The sequence below is a fragment of the Peromyscus leucopus genome, chromosome 23, assembly GCF_004664715.2.
Source record: "Peromyscus leucopus breed LL Stock chromosome 23, UCI_PerLeu_2.1, whole genome shotgun sequence".
In the NCBI taxonomy this organism is placed as follows: domain Eukaryota; kingdom Metazoa; phylum Chordata; class Mammalia; order Rodentia; family Cricetidae; genus Peromyscus; species Peromyscus leucopus.
In genome coordinates this window covers 36,976,386-36,997,887 of record NC_051082.1, presented here as the reverse complement: position 1 = coordinate 36,997,887, position 21,502 = coordinate 36,976,386, and the positions used below count along the sequence as shown (strand labels likewise).

The following is a 21,502-nucleotide window of genomic DNA, read 5'->3' as shown; positions in this document are numbered from 1 at the left end:
TCCTGTGTCCTGCAGCCGCTAGGTCCCAAAAAAACACACAGAGGTTTATATTAATTACAAACTGGTCAATGGCTCAGGCTACTACTAGCTAGCTCTTACATCTCAAATTAACCCATTTCTATTAATCTATGTATCACCACGTGTCTCATGGCTTTACATCTTGCTCAATTCAGCAGCTCACAGCATCTTTCCTGACTCTGCCTTTCTTCTCCCTGTATCTTTGTTTGGATTTCCCGCCTGGCTATAACCTGTCTTGCGATAGGCCAAGACAGCTTCTATTTTAGCCAATGGTAGCAACACATATTCACAGCCTACAGAAAGACCATCCCACAGCAGACTGCCAACAACTCTCCTGCCTCCACCTCCCATCCCAGTGTAGGATGTGTGTCTGTCTCTATGTGTGTGTGCATGTGTGCAGGTGCACATGAAGGTCAGAAGGTGTTAAATCCCCTGGAGCTGGAGTTACAGGCAGCTGTAAGCTGCCTCATTAGTTGCTGAGAACTGAACTCGGATCCTCTAGAAGGGTAGTGTGTGATCTTAACCACTGAGCCATTTCTCCATCCCACATCTAGCTTTAAAGGTGGATTCCAGGGATCTAAACACGGGCCATCAGGCTTGTGTGTCAAGTGCAAGTGGCAGGTCATTTCCCCGGCCTGATAACGGCTTCAAGTATTTTCTTTTATAGGGCTAGGGATGGAACCCAGGGCCTCACACATGTTAGACAGGTGCTAGGCACCCCATTGCCAGCCCCTCATTTCCGACCACTTATGGAAGACCTTTGCATTTAGGGGCATTCACAAGGGGTACTGTCCTGCAGCATCTATTCTTGTGGTATCTTTGTCTGTTCTGGATATGGAGGTGATTCTGATATCATTGGATGAGTTAGGAATGGTTCTCTACTGTTTCTGGAAAAGCCTGAGTATAATTGGTATTCTTTTAGAATGTGGTAGAATTCACCAGTGAAGCCATTTAGTTATGGACTTTTCTTGGTTGGAAGGTCTTAAACTACTGCATTCCATCTCTTTCTATTATACTGCCATTCAATATCCACCCCATCCCACCCCCGTCTCTCTCTCTGTGTAAATCTTTAAGATTTTATTTTAATTTTTGTGTGCACAAGTGCAGTATTCATGCAAGCCAGGAGAGGGCATCAGATCCCCTGGAGCTGGAATTACAAGTGGTTTCAGAGCCCCTCAGTGGCTCAGTGAATGCTCTGCAAGAACGTACATGCTCTTATCTGTCCAGCTCCACTTATGTTTATATGCTTCTAGGAATGGATGAATTTCCTCTAATCCATCTGATTCTTTGAGAGGGCATACAATTATTCTATTGTCTTATGTTTCCTTGGCTTCTGTAAGGTAGGAAGTAATGGCCCCACTTCCTGCTTTTATTGCTTTTAGTTATTTGCGTATTGTCTCTTAGTGTCAGCCCCATTCCTGTGATAAAATATCCTGACCGAAAAACAAACAAACAAACAAAAAAATCATCACAGGGAGTGTGACTGTGGGTGGTCATGCCACAGTGTGCATGTGAAGGTCCGAGGACAGCCTTGGGTCAGTCTTTGCCTTCCTCCTTATCAAAGACAGGGTCTGTGCCCTGTGTGTACCAGGCTAGCTACCTACAGCCTCCTGAGATTCTTCTGTCCCTGCCCACCCTTGCCACAGGAGCTCTGGACTGTATGCTACTCTACCTAGCTTATATGTGGGTTCTGGGGATTCAAACTCAGATCCTCAAGTTTGTGCAGCAATCATTGTACCCACTGAACTGTCTCCCTGGCCCAGATAGCTGTGTAATTTTAAGCTAATGAAACCAAACAGAAGCCAATTATGAGGTGTCTTCACTTGGCCTGGGGTAGGGAATCCCCCAAGGGAGTCACCCAAACAATCTCTGACATTTCTCACCCGACCTATCCCACCCTCCCTCCCCTGCAGATATGAATGAGTGCCCCATAACCCAGACATCTGTGACCCTGGCACATGCTACAAAGACTTAGGAAATTACACCTGTGTCCACCCTGCAGAGTGCCTGCAGGTCAATGGTGGCAACGACTGTATGGGTAGGGAGTGTGATGACTGGGCTGAGGGCTGGAAGGCTGGTGGTTGCTATGGCAGAACCTGGGTGTGGGAAGAACTACCAAGAGCCTCTGAGCCTTGGAAGGTGCAGAGAGAGGTATGTTTGAAAGAAGAAACAGTACACATGCGTATGTTTGACGTGCTTAAATGTGACACTGAACGATACTGCAGGACTTAGGAGCCCAGAGCAGCCATAGTAATCCTCCCAGGTCGTGCTCTGACCAACAAAGGCTGAAAGATACTGGAGAAGAGACATCAAGCCAGTGTTCACAGCAATCCACAGATAAGCTCCCTCTCCAGTCTGCACTCTTCCTCTGACTTGGACCCATTCCCATATCCTTTCTTTTTTTTCTTTTTACCTTTCATTTACTTACTGCATGGGAAATGGGGGCTGCGTGTGCATCATGGCACACATGTAGAGGTCAGAGGGTGTCAGGCTTGGTGGCAACCATCTTTACCAGACGAGCCATTTCACCAATCTGAGGCCCACATTCTTTGCCCCGACTTCAACTGCAGACATGAAGAAGAGCGTGTGTTTCTGGTGCTATTATGGTTCATGTGCGAAAAAAAACTGACCTTCGGTGTGACCCAGAAGATGTGTTGCTGCTCCTACAACATGGGGCAGGCCTAGAATAGACCCTGTGAAGCCTGTCTACCCCTGCCAGCTGTGAGTTCCCCTCCCCAACCACTTTCTCAGCCTAGCCCCTCCCAGCACAGTACAGAAGGACACATAGTTTGAGGCTTCTAGGCCTGCTTTATTCTCTGTGTGTGCCACATATGTGGATGTGTCTTCATGCGGTATATGCATGTGTGAGTACCTACCTGTTTGTGGAGGCCGAAGATCCACCTGGGGCTTAGTTTTGTTTGTTTGTTCAAAGGCAGACATAGCCTCCAAGGATCCACCCACCCCCAGTGGCCCACTCACTTGAGTTAAGCCCCACTCACCTCCTAAAGATTCCACAGTCTCCCAAAACAGCACTACCGGCTGGAGACCAATCATTCAGACCAATCACTCAAACTGACCTGTGGGGGACATTTCACATTCAAGCCATGGCTCTAAGTGTGAGGTTTGGTTGCTGTAACAAAATAGTTGAGACTAGATTACTTCTAAACAATTGGAGAGAGAGCTTAGCATGTAGTGCTCTTCCAGAGGACCCAAGCTTGGTTCCCAGCACCTCTGTCAGGTAGCTCGGAGCCACCTCTAACTCAGGTGCCTGGGGATCCGGCTCCCTCTTCTGGCCAGCACTGGCACCTGCGTTCATAGACTCAGACACACACATAGATGCGTAATTTAAAACAAAATAATCCTTAAAAGAAAAAATAGAGGTTTTGATTTGGATTTTGGTTTTGGGGGTTCTTTTTTATTTCGTGGTGCTGGGTTTTGAACCCAGGGCTTTATTCATGGTAGGCAAGCTCTCTAGCACTGAACTGCGTGTCCAGCCCAAATACAAATTTGTTCAGTTACAGTTCTAAAGGCTTAGCAGCTCTGTATCAAGGCACCAGCATCTGGGAGGGCTGTGTTGCTGCATCCCAGCATGGTGGAGGGTGTCGGTGTGAGACAGAACACGGGTGCCAGTTTGGGTGCCTTTTCTCTTCTTTGGAAGCTGTAATGCCACCTTGAGTCCCCACCTCCCTGATCCTGCTGACCTCCTCTAAGCCTCTTCTCCAGACACCGTCAGCATCCCACCTGGGGCTTAGATTTCTAACATGGAAACTCTGGAGGACACACTGTAAGGATAGCCATTAGGGAGGGCCATGGAAGAGGCTCCTCTTCTCTGGCAGCTTAAAGGAGCAGGTCGTACTGGGACATGCCGGTTGTCTTGGTATTGTTTCTGTTGTAGGAGTAAAATATTCTGACAAAAAGCAACTTGGGGTGCATATTGTGAGTTTGTTCCAGCTTACAACTTCAGGTTTTAGTCCACCATTGCAGGGAAGTCGAGGCAGCGGGAACGTGAAACAGCCTGTCATACCACACCCACAGCTGGAGGCTAAAGAATGAAGGCACGCATGCTTAGTGCTCAGCTCACCTTCTCCACTCCCACAGCCCAGGGCGACAAGCCAGGGGACAGTGGAGCCTGAAACCTCAGGCTGGGTCTTCCCACATCTATTCAGGCAATGAAGACAATGCCTCCAAAACATGCTCAAAGGCCAGATCTAGGCAGTGCCGTACTGAGACTTCCTTCCCTGTCTAATCGAGGTTTTGTCAAGTTTTAATAATTAAAACTTAATGGTCACACAGGAACTCTGGGGACTTACATGCAAGAATCTTCCCTGCAGGGACTGTGGGGGCTAGAGTGAAAAGTCTTGAGGTGGTAACTGAGCACTGTGTGTGTGTGTGTGTGTGTGTGTGTGTGTGTGTGTGTGTGTGTGTGTACATGGGTGTAGGTGCACATGTGGAGGACAGACGTTGACATCAGGATGTCTTCTTCAGTCATTTCTCCTCTTTATATTTTTAGAGTTCCTCGTTTATTTTGTATAGACCCAGAGATTTGCCTGCCTCTGGCTCCCTAACGCTGGATTTAAATACAAGCATGTACCACCAATCCAGCTTTTATACATAGGTCCTGCGATTTAAACTCAGATCCTCATGATTCAAAGGCAGGCACTTTACCAGCTCACCCGTCTCCCTGGTCCTCTCTTTAATAAGAGTAATAGGCATGGTTGGTGCTGCTCACCAAAGACAAACACCCAGGAAGTCTCCCATCTGTGTTCTGGAAAGTAACCCTGCATAGACTTGGGGCAGCCTTGAACCTAGGGATAGTCAACACAGAGTGAAGGAATGTGGGAGGCCAGGCAGGGCTAGGCTATGGGAGTGTGGAGATGTACCTGTCAGGGTGGGCTGGGGTATGGTCTGGAGTTCTGTTTTTCTCTGTCCAGCTGAGTACCAGCTCCTCTGTGGGAAGCAAGTGCCAGGGTTCATTGCTGACATCCACACAGGGAAGGTTCTCGGTGAGTAGCCAGCAAACTCTCCACCTACAGTCCCAGATCCCTTCACCTCACCTTCTCCCCGCTGCCTCTTTCCTGTCCACCTTCCCTCCTCACCGGCTCTGTGCCTCCAGCACCCTGAAGAATCCTGCCCTAGACACATCTCTTTTTTTTCTTTATTGGATTTCACCACCACTACCCTTTGGGTTTTAATTTATTTACAGTGAGGTATATATACACATATATACTAATCCTTTTTAAATATTTTTATTCTTTGAAATGTTGACACATTCATACAACATATTTTGATCACAGTCATGCACCACTACCTCCCCCCAGCTCCCCCTCATGACTCCTCCCCCAAGTCTCCCTCCCAGCTTCATTTCTTCCTTTTTGTTTTTAATAAGCCCCTGTGTCCAGTCAGTGCTGCCCATTTGCACATGGTTGTAGGGCCTTCCGCTGGGATGTGGAGATCACAGCCATGTACCTGAAGGAGAGGGACTCTTCCTCACTTAGCTGTCTGCTGCCAGTAGCTCCTCCGCTGAGGGTGGGGCTCTGAAGGCCCTCCCTGACCCCCCGCTGGGATGCCCACTGGCTTGATCTTGTGAGTTTGTGCCTGCAACAGCCATGCCATGTCCCCATCCATCAGCTCTTAGACATTTGGACTTCCTCCACGATGCTTCCTAAGCCTCGAATGTGAGAGTTTGGGGAGCGTTGTAGGGAGGGTATAGTTTTTTGGAGAGAGTCTCCAGGTTCAAACTTGTCTGGAACCCACTATGTAGCTCAGGCTAGCCTCAAACTACAGTCCTTTTGCCTCCACCTTCCAAATGCTGGGAGCACAGGTATAAACCACCATAACCAAGTCGTTTTAGTTTTGTAGAAACAGAGTCTGTCTTTGTAGCCCAGGCTGATCTTGAATTCATGAACCTCCTGCCTCAGCTTCCTAAATGCTAGGGTTACACGCAAGCACCACCATGTCTAGTTTGGGATGCAATTTGTGGTTTTGTTTGTTTAATTGATTTGGTTGTACTTGACAATTTGTTTTTTGTTTGTTTGATTGATTGATTTTAAAAACAGGGTCTCTGGTAGCTGAGGCTGGCCCGGAGGTTGCCATGCAACCACAGATTGAACTTCTAATTCTCCACCCTCCACCTTCTGAATGCCGGGACTAGATATCTGCCACCATACCCAGTTTGTATAGTGCTGGGGATCAAACCCAGGGCTTTGTGTATCCTAGACAAGTACTCCACCAACTAGGGAAACACAACCCCAACAACTTTTGGTGTTTTCTCGTTTGTTTTTCATTTTGTGGTTCAAAGTTTGGAATCCTGAGCTTGGCACATGTTAGGCAAGCATACTTCCCCTCTGAGAGACACCCCTATTCCTGAGATACACTTGTTTAATTGTGGTGTGTGTGTCTGTGTGTGTGTGTGTATGTGTGCACGCGCGCACTAGTGTTGTATAGGTCTGTATGCTGGTGCATTACACAGGTGGAGGCCAGAGGCAGACATCAGGACGTCTTCTTCAATTACTTTAGTTTATGATTTGAGACCAAGTCTCTCACTGAACCTGGAATTTACTGTTTTCTGCCTGCTATCTGGCCAGCAAGATGCAGGGTCCACCTGTCTCTGCCTCCCCAGTGCTAGGATTATGAAAGGTACTACACTAGCTGTTTTATGTATGAGCTAAAGATTAAACTCAGACCTTCATGCTGGCAAGGCACACACTGTACCAACCGTTCCCCTGATCTCACCTCTCCTCCCACATCCTGACCTCTTTGAGGTATAAATGGCTGTATTTTATTCAGAGCATGATTTCTGGAGCGCCTGCCATCTTGTGGCTTTATCTTCTGTCAGACTTCAGGAGGTCCAGTGTACCTGGAAGGTCCCCTAGCCTGGGCTGTCTCTTATGACTTACCCTCTCCGCAGATATCAGTGAGTGTGGGGAGATTCCAGCCGTCTGTGCCCACAGTGTCTGCACCAACCACAGTGGAAGCTTCCACTGCGAATGCCCCATTGGCTTCAACTACAGTAGAAACTTTCGGGCCTGGGAAGATGCAGCACACAGAGAGCTCTGAACTCTATGGCTGGGCTCTCTCTCTCTCTCTCTCTCTCTCTCTCTCTCTCTCTCTCTCTCCAGTCTGAGCACTCCACGAGCCCCAGTTTCCCTGTCTGTGTTAAGGAACTGGCACCTTCCCCAGAGTCTCTGTCCCATATAATCAACCTTACCTCACTTCTAGTTGTTTCCAAAAGAGGTTGGGGCTCTATCAGGATAGGCTTTTATTTCACCCCATCCCATTCGTGGGACTCCCCAGATGTGGATGAGTGTGCCCATGGAAAGAGACTGTGCCAGAGGGGCGCAGTCTGCATCAGTGTCCCTGGAAGTCATGAATGCAGTGTGCCCAGGGATTCAAGCTGTCCCCAGTAGGACCTGTGTAGTTGAGTGGGGTCCCCCGGGAGGTGACAGGTCAGACTTAAGCAAAGCAAAAGGAAGGGAAGTAAGCAAGCCAGGTTTTGCCACCTGCTATGACTCAGGTAGGATGTGGCTGCCACTGCTAGGATGGAAGAGCAGCTCAGAGCGCAGCCATTGGTAGCACAGAGTAAAAATGTGACAGGTGACACCTGGGCCTGATGTCAGCAACACAAGGTCCTGGTTGGAGCTTGAATGGGGCTCCGAACAGTTTTGCTCCCTGTTATCTACATGTATTGTATACGGAGATCTCAGCAAAACGTCATCAGGTGGGGTTTGAAGGAGTGTTTGGACATCCCAAATGTCTGTAGCCATGGTGACTGCATGGACACTGGGGATGGCTATGTGTCTCTGTCACCACGGCTTCCAAGCCTCACCTGACCAAACCATGTGCCTGGCTCTCTCTCTGGGGTCTTCATTTCTTCTGAGGATATTATCCTTTTATCTATCCTAATTCACGCCCCCTCTAAGATTTAAACCCAGACACTGAGATCTTGAGAGTCTGGGATTGCATTGTTCTCCACATGAGTTTTCCCATATGTCAAATGGGCATCATTGATACTAACATGAGTATACTTCCCAGTCATCTCCTCAGGGGTCACTTTTGGGCAGGGATAGAGGCAGGGGAGGAAGGCAAGCTCCAGCCAGTTTGACCTTCTGGTTAATTAATTCCCTAGGTTGAGTCTTCTGGATTTGTGGGTTTTGCTCTGATAGACCTTGATGAATGTGACCAGAAGCCACGTGGAAATGGGACCTGCAGGAATAGTGCTGGCTCCTATAAGTGCCTGTGTTTCCCTGGCTTTGTGGTGACACGCAACAGTGACTGTGCAGGTGAGCTGCCTGGGTTGGACAAGCACACACAAAAGTGGCCCTGTGACTGGGACACAGGACTCAATAAGTAAAGACAGTTCCCCCCAAACCTAATGACCTGAGTTCAATCCCCAATGATTGATCCCCATCCTCTGACTTCTACACATGATTCATAACAACACACACGCACACGCACACGCACACGCACGTGCACGCATGCTCATACAATAAATAGATAAAATTTAAATTTAAAAAAGACCATGGGGGTTGGAGATTTAGCTCAGTGGTAGAGTGCTTGCCTAGCAAGCGCAAGGCCCTGGGTTCGGTCCTCAGCTCTGAATTAAAAGAAAAAAAATAAGACTATGTGGGGAAAAAGTTAAATATATAAATGGAATTTTAATTATTTTATTTTTTAAGATGTATTTTTGGTTTTGGTTTTGGTTTTTCGAGACAGAGTTTCTCTGTATAACTGGACTAGCTGTCCTGGAACTCACTCTGTAGCCCAGGCTGGCCTCAAAATCACAGAGCTCCACCTGCCTCTGCCTCCTGAGTACTAGGATTAAAGGTGTGCACCACAACTGCCCAGCTTAAGATGTGCTATTTTAGAATTTTTTTCTTTTCTTTTTGAGATTATCATATAATTACATTATTTAGAAATTTAGAAGGTAGACCTTCCCTTTCCAGCCTCCAAGTCTTCCTATGTACCCCTCCTTGCTCTCTTTCAAATTCATAGTCTCTTCTTTCATTAATTGTTGCATATATGTTTATGTCTATTCATATATATCCCTAAACTTAGCCATATCAGACTGTACAATGTTACTTGTATGTATGTTTTCAGGGCTGACCATTTGGTATTGGATAACCAATTAGTGTTTTCCCTGGAGAAGACTCTTTTTCCCACTCATTATTCCACGGTTGCCTGTAGTTCTTTGTTTAGGGTTGAGGTCTCCTGGGCTTTACCCTGTCCACTTTACCTTGCCTATTGTTCTTGCCTTTGTTCAGCTCATGTTTAGGCAGTCGTGTTGGTGAGACTTTATGGGTATAGCTTTGGAAATTACTAGGAAATACAATGTCTCAGCAAATTCCTTAATCCCTTGATCCTCTGGTTCTTTATGCCCCCTATTCTGCCATGTTCCCTGAGTTGTGTTGTAGATGCATCCATTGGGACTGGGCTCCACAACTCTGCATTTAGATTGGTTCTACTTTTCTGTAATGGTCTCTGTCTCTTGCATTGAGAACTTTCATTGATGAAGGGTGAAGACTACACCTATCTATGAGTATAAAGACAAATATTAGGGTGTAGTTGGGGATTATGCTGGTTTAGTAAAGTGGTGGTTGCAGGTTCTCCTCCAAGACTCATGACTTCACTAAAACATGGCTGAGCAAGTATCTGTGGAGTAGAACGTCAAGTCCTTTGGGCATATCCAGGGAGTGGTATAGATCCTTTATTTTATCTTTAGACCTGATATTTTGTCTTCCACATGATTCATTTTATATGTAAGACTTTCCTTTGAGTTTTTCAATTTCATCTTAATTTCAGCTTGAGTCCTCTTCAGTGTTTCTGTCTCCATATTGAATTCCGTTCTCAAATCCTGTATTATCATCATTTCCATCAGCCTTACATTTGTGTTTTCTTGAACATCTCTCACATGTTTATGCTCCTTAAATTCTTTCTCCTTAAATTCATCAAGCTGGATTTTTTTGTGTGTGTATCTTTTTTAAACTCCTTGAATTCTTAGATGAAATTTATGATTGTTCTTTTAAATTCTGTATCTTGGGTTTAGTCTAATTCTCATTGGTAAACCTTTCTACAGGACTGGTGGGTTTTGGAGAGAAGATGGTGGCTTGATCTTTCATATTGGTGGTATTTTTGCAATGAGATTGGGCATGTGAACTTCTTTTGTTAGTCCTAAGTCTGATGTGGACAGAGAAGATTGGGGCAGAAGAGAGAATGTACAAGCAGTTGGGGCCTAGAAGTTGGAAATGGCTTTGGTGGAATGAGATCATGTAGGCAGGATGTGAGTCCTGCCTGTGTAGTCCAAGGCTGGCGCATGGGTGTAAATATGACTACAGTTGCATCACTAGGCAAGTAATTTAACCCCCTGTGCCTCCATCTCCCCTGTCTGGAAACAATAGCACCTCTTGCCTAGCATGCTCAGGGCCATGTTAAAGACTAAGATGCAGAGCATACATTAAGCAGGTTCATCCCTCTGAGAAGACCTAATCATAGCACATAGCAATCCAAAAATAGAGCTTCAAAGCCTGCGTGACGTGGGGGCTGAGGATGTGAGGGGTCACTGGTGAAGAGCATGTGTTGCTCCTGCAGAGAACCTGAGTTCAGTTCCCAGCTCCTACATAGTGATTCATAGCCATCTGTAACTCCAGTTGTAGGGGATCCAATACCCTCTTTTTGCCTTCATGAATACCAACACACATGTGTTTCATGTAAACTCATGCAGGCTCATATGCAGACTCATAAATAAAAGTAAAGATTCTTTAAAAAATACGAAATATTTTAATTAAATGAAATTTAGTAAATTAAATTAGGAAATAATGTATAAATTTGAAAGAGTATAATAAATAGTATAACAAAATGAAATAAATTAAAATTAGAAGATATTTTAATTAAATAAGAATGAAAACATAAATCTAAATGTGTGGGATATAGTTAATTGAGTACTTAGTGACAAATTCATAGAATTACATGATTGTATATTAGAAAATATTGGTACCTACCTCACAAGATAAAATATAGAGTCCTTAATAAATCAAAGTCAACCTGTTAATTAGTTGTGAACAGAAATACAAGGAAGTTTCAGTCCCCTTGGGGTCCGTGGTGACCTGCCCGTCCCCTCTGCAGACATTGACGAGTGTTCCACCCTGGTGGGGCAAGTGTGTCAGCTTGGCCAATGCCTCAACACAGCCGGTTCCTTCCACTGCCTCTGCCAAGATGGCTTTGAGCTCACAGCTGACAAGAAGGACTGCATGGGTGAGTCTCTCCCCAGTGCCCATCTCAGAGAGTCTGTTCCTCATATACCTGCAGTTGCTACTTTTGACTGAGCATAGTTCCAGTTCACATCTGTGCATTTCTTAAATTGAGAATCTCAGACATGCATATGTGTTTTGATCAAATCCACCCCCAGCTCGCTACCCTCCACCTCCTCTATCCCACCACCACTTTCCCTCTCAACCTCATGTGCTCTTTGTTAGGCACATTGAGTCCATTTACTGGTGCCAGTATGTGGGTGGGTGTGGGGTCCTCTGCTAGAGCACAGGCAGCCTATTAGGGGCCATATCCTGGTCGAAAACTGGATTCCTCCCGCAGCAGCCTGCAGTTGCAGCAGCTCTTCAGGTGGGCTGGGACTTCATGAGCTCCTTACTCATCCATCTTATTTATTTTAAGGTATAAAAAAAGAAGAGCTGACTATAGTTCAGGGTGAGGCCGTCTTGCAAACGGGAAGTTTATGAAATAAAAAATAGCAGACGTACTGAATGGATGGCATGGAAATCTTGGAGGAACCCTGCAAGTGGCTCATAAATCTTGCTCCCTGCTTCCCTCCAGGTCCATAGACCCAGCAAGAACAAATAACCCTTCCTTCCTCCGCTGCCTCTGTGTTCCCGAGCCTCAACCTTTCCCTTGGACCCAAAACGTTCCCTGGAAGGGCTTGTCCCCCAGCTAACCTGTGGGTGCCAGCCAAAGACCTCAGGAACGCTCTGCCTCCTCCCTGGCATTGGATGCCCCTCCTTTTCCCTCCACAGATATCAACGAATGTCTGAGGCTCCCAGGGACCTGCCTGCCAGGCACCTGTCAGAACTCGGAAGGCTCCTTCCAGTGCACCTGCCCCCCTGGCTTCGAGGTGCAGAGCGGCCATTGTATTGGTGAGTGTCCAACCCCTGTCAGAGTGCAGGTGCACACGGCATAGCACCAAGTGCAGCTCCATTGTTATCAGAACTGTCCTGGCTCCTGGCTCAGGCCTTCCTCCAAGGGCTCAGAGAGTTCTTTGTGCGCCCTGTAAGATATACTTGGGTTTGGAGTGTCACCGTACTTCAGAGACTCCTCTGAATTCTCACCCACAAGAATCATTTCATATACTTTAGACTAATTAGTCTAACTTGATCTTATCTGGTTAATTCACCAGGTTAGTCTCATATAGTATAGACTAACCTGGACTAGTCTAACCTGAGCAGGTTGATCAGCCAGTGGGCAGAACGTAAGGAAAGCTCAATAACCTTGGGGTCCATGGTGACCCTACCTCCCACTCCCCTCTGCAGACATTATGAGTGCACCACCTTGGTTGGGCAAGTGTGTCAGCTTGGCCATGATCTGATCCAGTCTGACCCAACTGCTGATAATCCAGTCTTCCATTTGTACCAACCTTTCACAATCTGGGCCAGTTTGACTCGCCAACATCTGATACTGTTTTCCATTTGGGCTAGCCTTGTATAACCTAGGCTAACTTAGACCACTCTAGCTTCAGCAATTGTGCTATTGTGTATAGAATGGACTCATTTAGACCAGTACAGCCTGGTCTTTTTTAATTTAGTCTACCTAGGGTAGCATGGTATGTGAGCTAACTCTAACTAGTACAGGCACAGTATCTCTAGTCTCAGTTAACTTTGCCCAGTTTTAAGTCTCTAATGATGAACTTGGGCCAGTGATATGACTCAGCAGGTAAAGGTACTAGCTACCAAGCCTGAGTTCAACCTTTGGGACTCCTGTAGGTTGTCCTCTGATCTCCACACATGTACACACAAAATAAATAAAAGTGTAATAATTGTTGTTTTTGAGGCAAGATCTCACTATGTTGCCCTGGCTATCCTGGAACTCTCCATGTAAACCAGGCTAGTCTGTAACTTATGGAGATCTGCCTGCCTCTGCTTTCTGAGTGCTACGATTAAAGACATGCACACCATATCCAGCATTATTTATTTTAGATAAACTTCTGAGTCTGGAGAGGTGGCTCAGCAGAGAGCATACTGCTCTTGCAGAAGACCATCACCCACATCGGGCAGCTGACAACTGCCAGCTCCAGGGAGAGCCAGTACCCCTGGCCTCCACAGGCACCTGCACTCATGGGTACATTCCCACATCACATGTGCACACACACAAACACGCACACCGTAAAAACATAGAAATAAATTTAAAAGATGAACTCCTGACCATGAGCCTGACTCTGAAGACACCTGAGAAAGACCTCCAGTACACACTGCCCACCTAGTGGTGGCTCACACTGCAACCATAGGTCCCCACCCTGCTTCCATGCTTAGAATGGCTCACGTTGGAGAGCTAACCCTCCCCGCTTTGCTGGAGATCCATGTTGTCCTGTCTCAGCCCCCGTCGCTGCCTCTGCAGATACTGACGAATGCTTGGAGGAGCCCAGCCTCTGCTCTTTTGGCACCTGTACCAACAGTCCTGGGACCTTCCAGTGCCTCTGCCCGCCTGGCTTCGTCCTCTCTGACAGTGGACACTATTGTTTCTGTGAGTGTTGTGAGAAATATAAACAAATGCCTGCTCCAGAGCCTACAGTCCAGTTTAGCCAGTATCAGCTGTTAGGGAACACAGGGCACAGTGGTGAACCGTACCCCAGCCTGCCTGTAAGAGCACAGACTGACAGTTTGGAGGCTGAGGGTTTGCCACACCAGGTATTCCAGCCCTCTGAAAATTATCTTTGTCACTCTAAGAAGAGACCTCTGATTCAAAAGTAATGGGTGGAGTTTAGCTATTCTTCCTGGCACAAGGGCCACATTGAAAGTTTGTCAGCAACACACACACACACACACACACACACACACACACACACACACACACACACAAGGTGGTTGGAACACTGCTGGAAAGGATTCCCAGCTCATTGTCATTGGCCCAGAGTGCATCACAGGTTCATTCCTAAGCAATTTCTATAGCCAAGTGTATGGCATGCTTTCATTGGTTGCTGGTAGGACCAGGGTCGCCCATTCAGTAAGGTGTGATAAAGGAGGAGAGGCAGTCAGGTAGAGCTGCTGGCTGTCAATCACTTTATTATCGTCCCCACCTCCCTCTTCACAGACACTCGCCAGAGTTTTTGCTTCACCCAGTTTGAGGCCGGAAAGTGTTCAGTGCCCAAAGCTTTCAACACCACAAAGACCCAGTGTTGCTGCAGCAAGAACCCTGCCGAGGGGTGGGGGGACCCCTGTGAGCTGTGCCCTCAGAATGACAGTGGTGAGTTCTGGCCTCTCTGAGCCTCTGTCCCACTACATTCCTCCCTCCTCCGTTCTTCACTTGCCCTTCTTAGGTGCTGGAGACTGTTGTGCTGACCCCTAATCCCATTTTCTTCCCAGTTACTTTTCAAGAGCTCTGTCCCTTTGGCCATGGGGCTGACCCAGGCCCAGATGACTCCAGAAAAGGTAAGACTTTCTTCTGGGTTCTAAGAACTCCTTCCTCCTGACTCAGCTCTCCATGGATCCTCAAGCTTTAGATTCCACAAGTTGCCCCGGAACCTACTCAGTGACAGGCGGACAGACACTGTCTCAACCCTGCAGATGTGGATGAGTGTGCAGAGAATCCTGGCATCTGCACTGGTGGCCTCTGTGTCAACACTGATGGCTCCTTCCATTGCGAGTGTCCCCTCGGCTACAGCCTGGACTTCAGCAGCAGCACCTGCGTTGGTGGGTAGCCAAGGAGTCCTTCACTAACACTGGCACTTCCCTCGTTCTCCATTCTCTTTGTCCTACTTTAATTACTGTTGATGTGATTAAAAAGAATCCTGACAAAAAGCAACTTTGGGCCAGGGTGGTGGTGGCACAAGCCTTTAATCCCAGCACTCGGGAGGCAGATGCTGGTGAGTCTCTGAGTTTGAGGCCAGCCTGGTCTACAGAGTGGGTTCTAGGACAGCCACAACTACACAGAAAAACCTTGTCTCAAAAAGGAAGAAAAAAAAATGTAGAGGAGAAAGGAGTTTATTTCAGCTCACAATTATAGTCCATCATAGTGAGGAAGTCAAGGCAAGACCTTCAACTAGTCACATGATATCCGAGGTCAAAAGCTGAGAGAAATGAATGCATGCATGCTCACTTCTTGTGCTCAGCTCTGCATCTGCACTCTTACACAGTTCAGGACCCCAGGTCTGGGCAATGAAACGGTCCACAGTGGGCTGGGTCTTCCCACATTGATTAATGAAAACATTCTCCCCCGCCCCAGACACACCCACAGGCCAACCCAATGTAAACAATCCCTCACTGAGACTCTTCCCAGGTGTGTCAAGGTAACATGAGAGCTCAGCATGCCTCCTCCCTTCCCATTGCTCACTCCTTCACTTATTCATTTCCCATTGTGCATGCATTCATTCACTAACATTGGAGTTGGTTCACCTGTTTTCTTAATTATGCATTCATTTGGTCACTCATTTGTTCACTCATTCACTGAGTCCACTCATTCACTGACTCACTTCTCCATTTTGTCCTCATGGTCATTCACTCATCCAGTTCACTCACCCATTCACTGTTTGTTCACCAACTCAGACTCCATTGATTCATTCTTCCCTTAGCTTCTCCTTGCTCATTCATTCATCTCTTTTTTTTTTTTTAATTTTATTTATTTTATTTTACAATACCATTCAGTTCTACATATCAGCCATGGGTTCCCCTATTCTCCCCCCCACCCCCTCCCCTTACCCCCAGTCCACCCCCCATTCCTACCTCCTCCTCCAGGGCAAATCCTCCCCCAAGGACTGCGATCAACCTGGTAGGCTCAGTCCAGGCAGGTCCAGTCCCTTCCTCCCAGACTGAGCCAAGCGTCCCTGCATAAGCTCCAGGTTTCAAACAGCCAACTCATGCAATGAGCACAGGACTCGGTCCCACTGCCTAGATGCCTCCCAAACTGATCAAGCCAATCAACTGTCTCACCTATTCAGAGGGCCTGATCCAGCTGGGGCCCCTCAGCCATTGGTTCATAGTTCTTGTGTTTCCATTCATTTGGTTATTTTTTTTCAATAATTGAGTAAAACCGAAATTTATTATAAGCCACAGTCGTCCTAGGGACCTCCATGCTATATATATAGCCTCCATGGTTCTATGGGTTGTGGTCTGATTGTTCTTTATTTTATATCTAGAATCCACTTATGAGTGAGTAATTACCATGACTGTCTTTCTGGGTTTGGGTTACCTCACTCAGGATGATTTTTTCTAGTTCCATCCATTTGCCTGCAAATTTCATGCTTTCATTATTTTTCTCTGCTGGGTAGTACTCCATTGTGTATATGTACCACATTTTTTTCATCCATTCTTCCATTGATGGGCATCTAGGTTGTTTCCAGGTTCTGGCTATTACAAATAGTGCTGCTATATCCTTGGGTATATGCCCAAGAGTGGGATGGCTGGGTCTTGAGGTTGTTCGATTCCTAATTTTCTGAGAAACCGCCATACTGATTTCCACAGTGGTTGTACAAGTTTACATTCCCACCAACAGTGGAGGGGTGTTCCCTTTGCTCCACATCCTCTCCAACATTGACTGTCATTGGTGTTTTTGATCGTAGCCATTCTGACGGGTGTAAGGTGGTATCTCAGAGTCGTTTTGATTTGCATTTCTCTGATGATTAAGGATGTTGAGCATTTCTTTAAATGTCTTTCAGCCATTTGTGTTTCTTGTTTTGTGAATTCTCTGTTTAGCTCTTTAGCCCATTTTTTAATTGGACTGTTCAGTATTTTGATGTCTAGTTTCTTGAGTTCTTTATATACTGTGGAGATCAATCCTCTGTCAGATGTGGGGTTGGTGAAGATCTTTTCCCATTCTGTTGGCTGTCTTTTTGTCTTATTGACTGTGTCTTTTGCCCTGCAAAAGCTTCTCAGTTTCGAGAGGTCCCATTTATTAATTGTTGTGCTCAGGGTCTGTGCTGTTGGTGTTTTATTTAGGAAATGGTCTCGGTGCCAATGCATTCAAGAGTGCTTCCTACTTTCTTTTCTATTAAGTTTAGTGTAACTGGATTTATGTTCAGGTCTTTGATCCACTTGGACTTGAGTTTTGTGCATGGTGACAGATATGGATCTATTTGTAATCTTTTACATATTGAGATCCAGTTATGCCAGCACCATTTGTTGAAGATACTTCTTTTTTCCATTGTATAGTTTTGGCTCCTTTGTCAAAAACCAGGTGTTCATATGTGCATGGATTAATGTCATGGTCTTCAATTCGATTCCATTGGTCCGTATGTCGGTTTTTATACCAGTACCAAGCTGTTTTTATTACTATAGCTCTATAGTAGAGTTTGAGATCAGGGATGGTGATGCCTCCAAAGGTTGCTTTATCGCATAGGATTCTTTTAGCTATCCTGGGTCTTTTGTTTTTCCATATGAAGTTCAGTATTTTTCTTTCCAAGTCTGTGGAGAATTGTGTTGGGATTTTGATGGGGATTGCATTGAATCTGTAGATTGCTTTTGGTAAGATTGCCATTTTTACTATGTTAATCCTACCTAATCCATGAGCATGGGAGATCCTTCCATTTTCTGATATCTTCTTCAATTTCTTTCTTTAGAGATTTAAAGTTCTTATCAAAAAGGTCTTTCACTTGTTTAGTTAGTGTTATCCCAAGGTATTTTATATTATTTGTGGCTATTGTAAAGGGTGATGTTTCTCTGACTTCTTTCTCAGCCCTTTTATCATTTGTGTATAGGAGGGCTACTGATTTTTTTGAGTTGATCTTGTATCCTGCCACTTTACTGAAGGAGTTTATCAGCTGTAGGAGTTCCCTGGTAGAGTTTTGGGGGTCACTTATGTATACTATCATATCATCTGCAAATAGGGAAAGTTTGACTTCTTCCTTGCCAATTTGTATCCCTTTGATCTCCTTTTGTTGTCTTAATGCTCTAGCTAGAACTTCTAGTACTATATTGTCATTCATTCATCTCTTGTTCACTCATTCCCTTGCTCATTCAGTTCATTTCTCATGCATTCATTTACTCTTCCAACAAATCATTAATTCATTCCTCTATATACTTCCCTTACTACTTATTTATTACCTCTTTCATTCTCTAATGCACCCAATAACTCATTCGTTCACTTGTTCATCTACTTATTCATAAACTCATTTATTCATTTCCTTGATTATTTGTTTATTCTTGCTCACTCATTCATCCCTTGCCCATTTATTCACACATATTCACTAATTCATTCACTCATCTATTCATTTCATCATTTATTCATTTACTCCCTTGCTCGCTCATGCATTCACGAACTTACCTCATCATTCATGCATTGATTTGTCCCCTTGCTCATTCATTCTCTTACTCATTCACACATGTATCCCCCAAATTCTTGGCTCGTTCATATGCTCTCTTGTTCATTCTTTCATTCATGCTCCAGCTATTCATTCTTTGAACATATACCCACAGCCAGTCTGAAGGTGCCACAAATCTTGCCCCATCCAACCTGTGTCAGTCAAAGGAAAACACATGGCAGTGTTGAGGGGAGGGAGCTCTCTTCAAGTGATGATGTCCTCCTCACTTGTCTCCAACCAGACACAGATGAATGCTCCATTGAGAACCCCTGTGGGGAAGGCATGTGCACCAACGTCTTTGGAGGTTTCAAGTGCACATGTACTGATGGCTTTGAGCCCGGCCCCATGATGACCTGTGAAGGTATGATACATCCTGAGCAAGACCAGAGCTGTATAACATTGACATGGGCTGATCCTTAAGAGGTACCAGGGGTACCCCAGGGAGAGCCTGCCCAGATGAAACCTCTGCTGGCCTCCACAGACATTGACGAGTGCACCCTGAATCCACTGCTCTGTGCTTTCCGCTGCCACAACACTGAGGGCTCCTACCTATGCACCTGCCCAGCTGGCTACGCACTGAGGAAGGATGGTGCCATGTGCCAAGGTAGGGACTGCCAATGGCAGGGCTCTCTGATTCCCCACCACTGATCTTATGATCTCCACTGTGTACTAACATCACACCAAAAATGGTCCTGACTTCGAACAGATCCAGATGTGGTCTCAGCACTCTGGTTTCCTGTCTTGAAACTGAACTGACCCCAGAGGGTAGAAGTGAGCAGCAAAGAAGCTCACACAGCAGACAGCTGGACTGGGGCAGGAAATAGACACTTGGTTTTGAAGAAGAAGTGGTTTTTGCTTGTTGGAGAAGTAGTAGCTTTTTGCTATAACTGATTGCTGCAGACTGGGTAATTGATAAAGAACAGGAATCTAGGACAGGAGAGATGACTCAGTGGCTAAGAGCACTTGCTGTACTAACTAGCATGAGGACCTGAATTCAGACCCAAGCACCCATGTCAAAATCTGGGTGAGACCACATGAAGGCCTTTAATGCCAGCACTGCAAAGACAGAAGGATCCGTGGGGCTTGCTGGATACCAGGTTAGCTAGTTTCAGACTAGACTATACTAGACTAAGGAAACAAGGCAGAGCGTGACAGAACAGGATATGTGACAGTCCCCTCTGCCTTCTTGCATGTGTGTGGATATGCACACCTGGTGCTAGTGGTGAGGGTCTCCAGGTGGCACAAAGCAAGGCAGATCGAGGTGCTGAATCAGGTCTGTTCTTATAACACCACTGACACCATCATGGGAGCCCCCCCCATCATCATGACCTCATCTAATCCTATCACCTCCAGCTCTAAATACCATCACCATAAAACTTTAGGAATTAAGTTTGTAACTCATGAGCTTCTGGGGGACACCTTGACCCTTTATGGCTGCTAAGGGATGGGATCTAGGCTCGTCCCATCTAGAACCAAGCTGTGGAAGGCATGACCTTGACTTACCCACCTTCTCTGGTCATCCAAAGATGTGGACGAGTGTGCAGATGGGTCTCAGGATTGCCACACCCGAGGCATGCTGTGCAAAAACCTCATTGGCACTTACATCTGCATCTGCCCGCCTGGCATGCAACCCCAGCCCTCTGGGGAGGACTGCACAGGTACGTGGTACTTCCAGGGCACAGGGAAAGCTACATGGAGGGGAGAGTTCAAAGTGAAAGGGGAACTTTCAAGGCCAAGGGCAACTGGCTTGGTGGCTTTGGCCTCCCCCTCTGGCCTGCTTCATCCCTCCCATCTCAGATGAGGACGAATGCCAGGCCCAGTCCAGCCTCTGTGCCCACGGCCGCTGCATCAACACAGTGGGAAGCTTCCGGTGTGATTGTGATGAGGGCTTCCATCCCAGCTCCACCCTCACTGAGTGCCATGGTGAGTGTAACCAGGAACAAGCAAGGTGAACAGAAACTTGGGAGGTCTGAGGCAAGGATGAGGTCAGGAACACTGAGGAGGCATGAAGGGAATCGCTGTGCCATCATCAATATAGATACATGAGCCTGTACACGCTCCATAGAGGAGCTAGTTCCTCCCTGTCCTCCCCCTCCTCTTTGCCACCCACCTCCATGACTTCTCTGACCCCAGAGGCATCACCCCAGAATGATCTCTGTGTGGGTTTCCCACAACAACCTAAGAACTGAACCCAGCAGATGACCTTAACAGTGCCTTCTGTGTTAGGCACCTGTCCATTCCTGTTTGCATCCTCTTCTCTCCTCCCCATGGATAAGGTGCATCCCCTAGCTTCAGGCCAGATGCTATGCATCTTCTAGACACCCCATTCCCAAACCCCAACACTATAGCTTACCCCAAAGTCAGCTCAGCATTTTTGCCTCCAACCCCATCTCAGTGATTGGAATATCCTGACTTGGCTTTATGGAGTGACCAGCCGAGAATCTTCCCGTCTGTAATTAGCCCTCACTTCCCACCTCTCTCTGATCTTATTTTTTATTCTATTTAATTACACTTTATTTGCTATCAATGTTGAGGGTTTGGGGACCATTGTGCACAGTGTGCCATGGTATATGTGTGGAGATTGACTCTTTCTTTCTACCTTGTGGGTCCCAGGGATCAAACTCAGGTCATCAGGGTTGGCAGCAAGTGAGCCATCTCACCAGCCCCGATATTTTTCTCCTCTGTCCCTGTTGTTCTATCCCAAGCATCATCTCTTCCTGCTCTGTTCCCCTGCTTCCCTCTGCCCTTTAATTATCCTTTCTCACAGTGGCCAAAGACACTGCCCTCCACAGAGGCCACCCAGCTTTCATAACCTATCCCAGAGCTAACACTGATATTTGGGTGGGTGGTAGCTTTTGCCCCAGTCCATTGAGGCGAACGGGCGTTACCTAACCCATTTGAGAGTGTTTCACAGTGTCCCGTGCCAAGGGGAAGATGCCCCTCCTACACTCATATGCCTGGCTGCTAGGCACCACAGAG

General features: G+C 46.5%; 1 protein-coding gene across 1 annotated transcript in view; it reads left to right on the top strand.

The window, feature by feature from the left end:
• The window catches only part of Fbn3 (fibrillin 3), an 80,915-nt gene that overhangs the window by 40,024 nt on the left and 19,389 nt on the right, over nt 1-21,502 (top strand). The window contains 21 exon segments of the mRNA XM_037198534.1: nt 802-828; nt 1,958-2,056; nt 2,589-2,629; nt 2,632-2,743; nt 4,950-5,021; nt 6,926-7,046; nt 7,307-7,389; nt 7,392-7,431; nt 7,736-7,798; nt 7,800-7,861; nt 8,178-8,297; nt 11,137-11,265; nt 12,036-12,155; nt 13,630-13,755; nt 14,323-14,475; nt 14,595-14,660; nt 14,796-14,921; nt 18,765-18,884; nt 19,005-19,127; nt 20,050-20,181; nt 20,321-20,446. Of these exon segments, the coding sequence (XP_037054429.1) occupies nt 802-828; nt 1,958-2,056; nt 2,589-2,629; nt 2,632-2,743; nt 4,950-5,021; nt 6,926-7,046; nt 7,307-7,389; nt 7,392-7,431; nt 7,736-7,798; nt 7,800-7,861; nt 8,178-8,297; nt 11,137-11,265; nt 12,036-12,155; nt 13,630-13,755; nt 14,323-14,475; nt 14,595-14,660; nt 14,796-14,921; nt 18,765-18,884; nt 19,005-19,127; nt 20,050-20,181; nt 20,321-20,446 (2,061 nt within the window).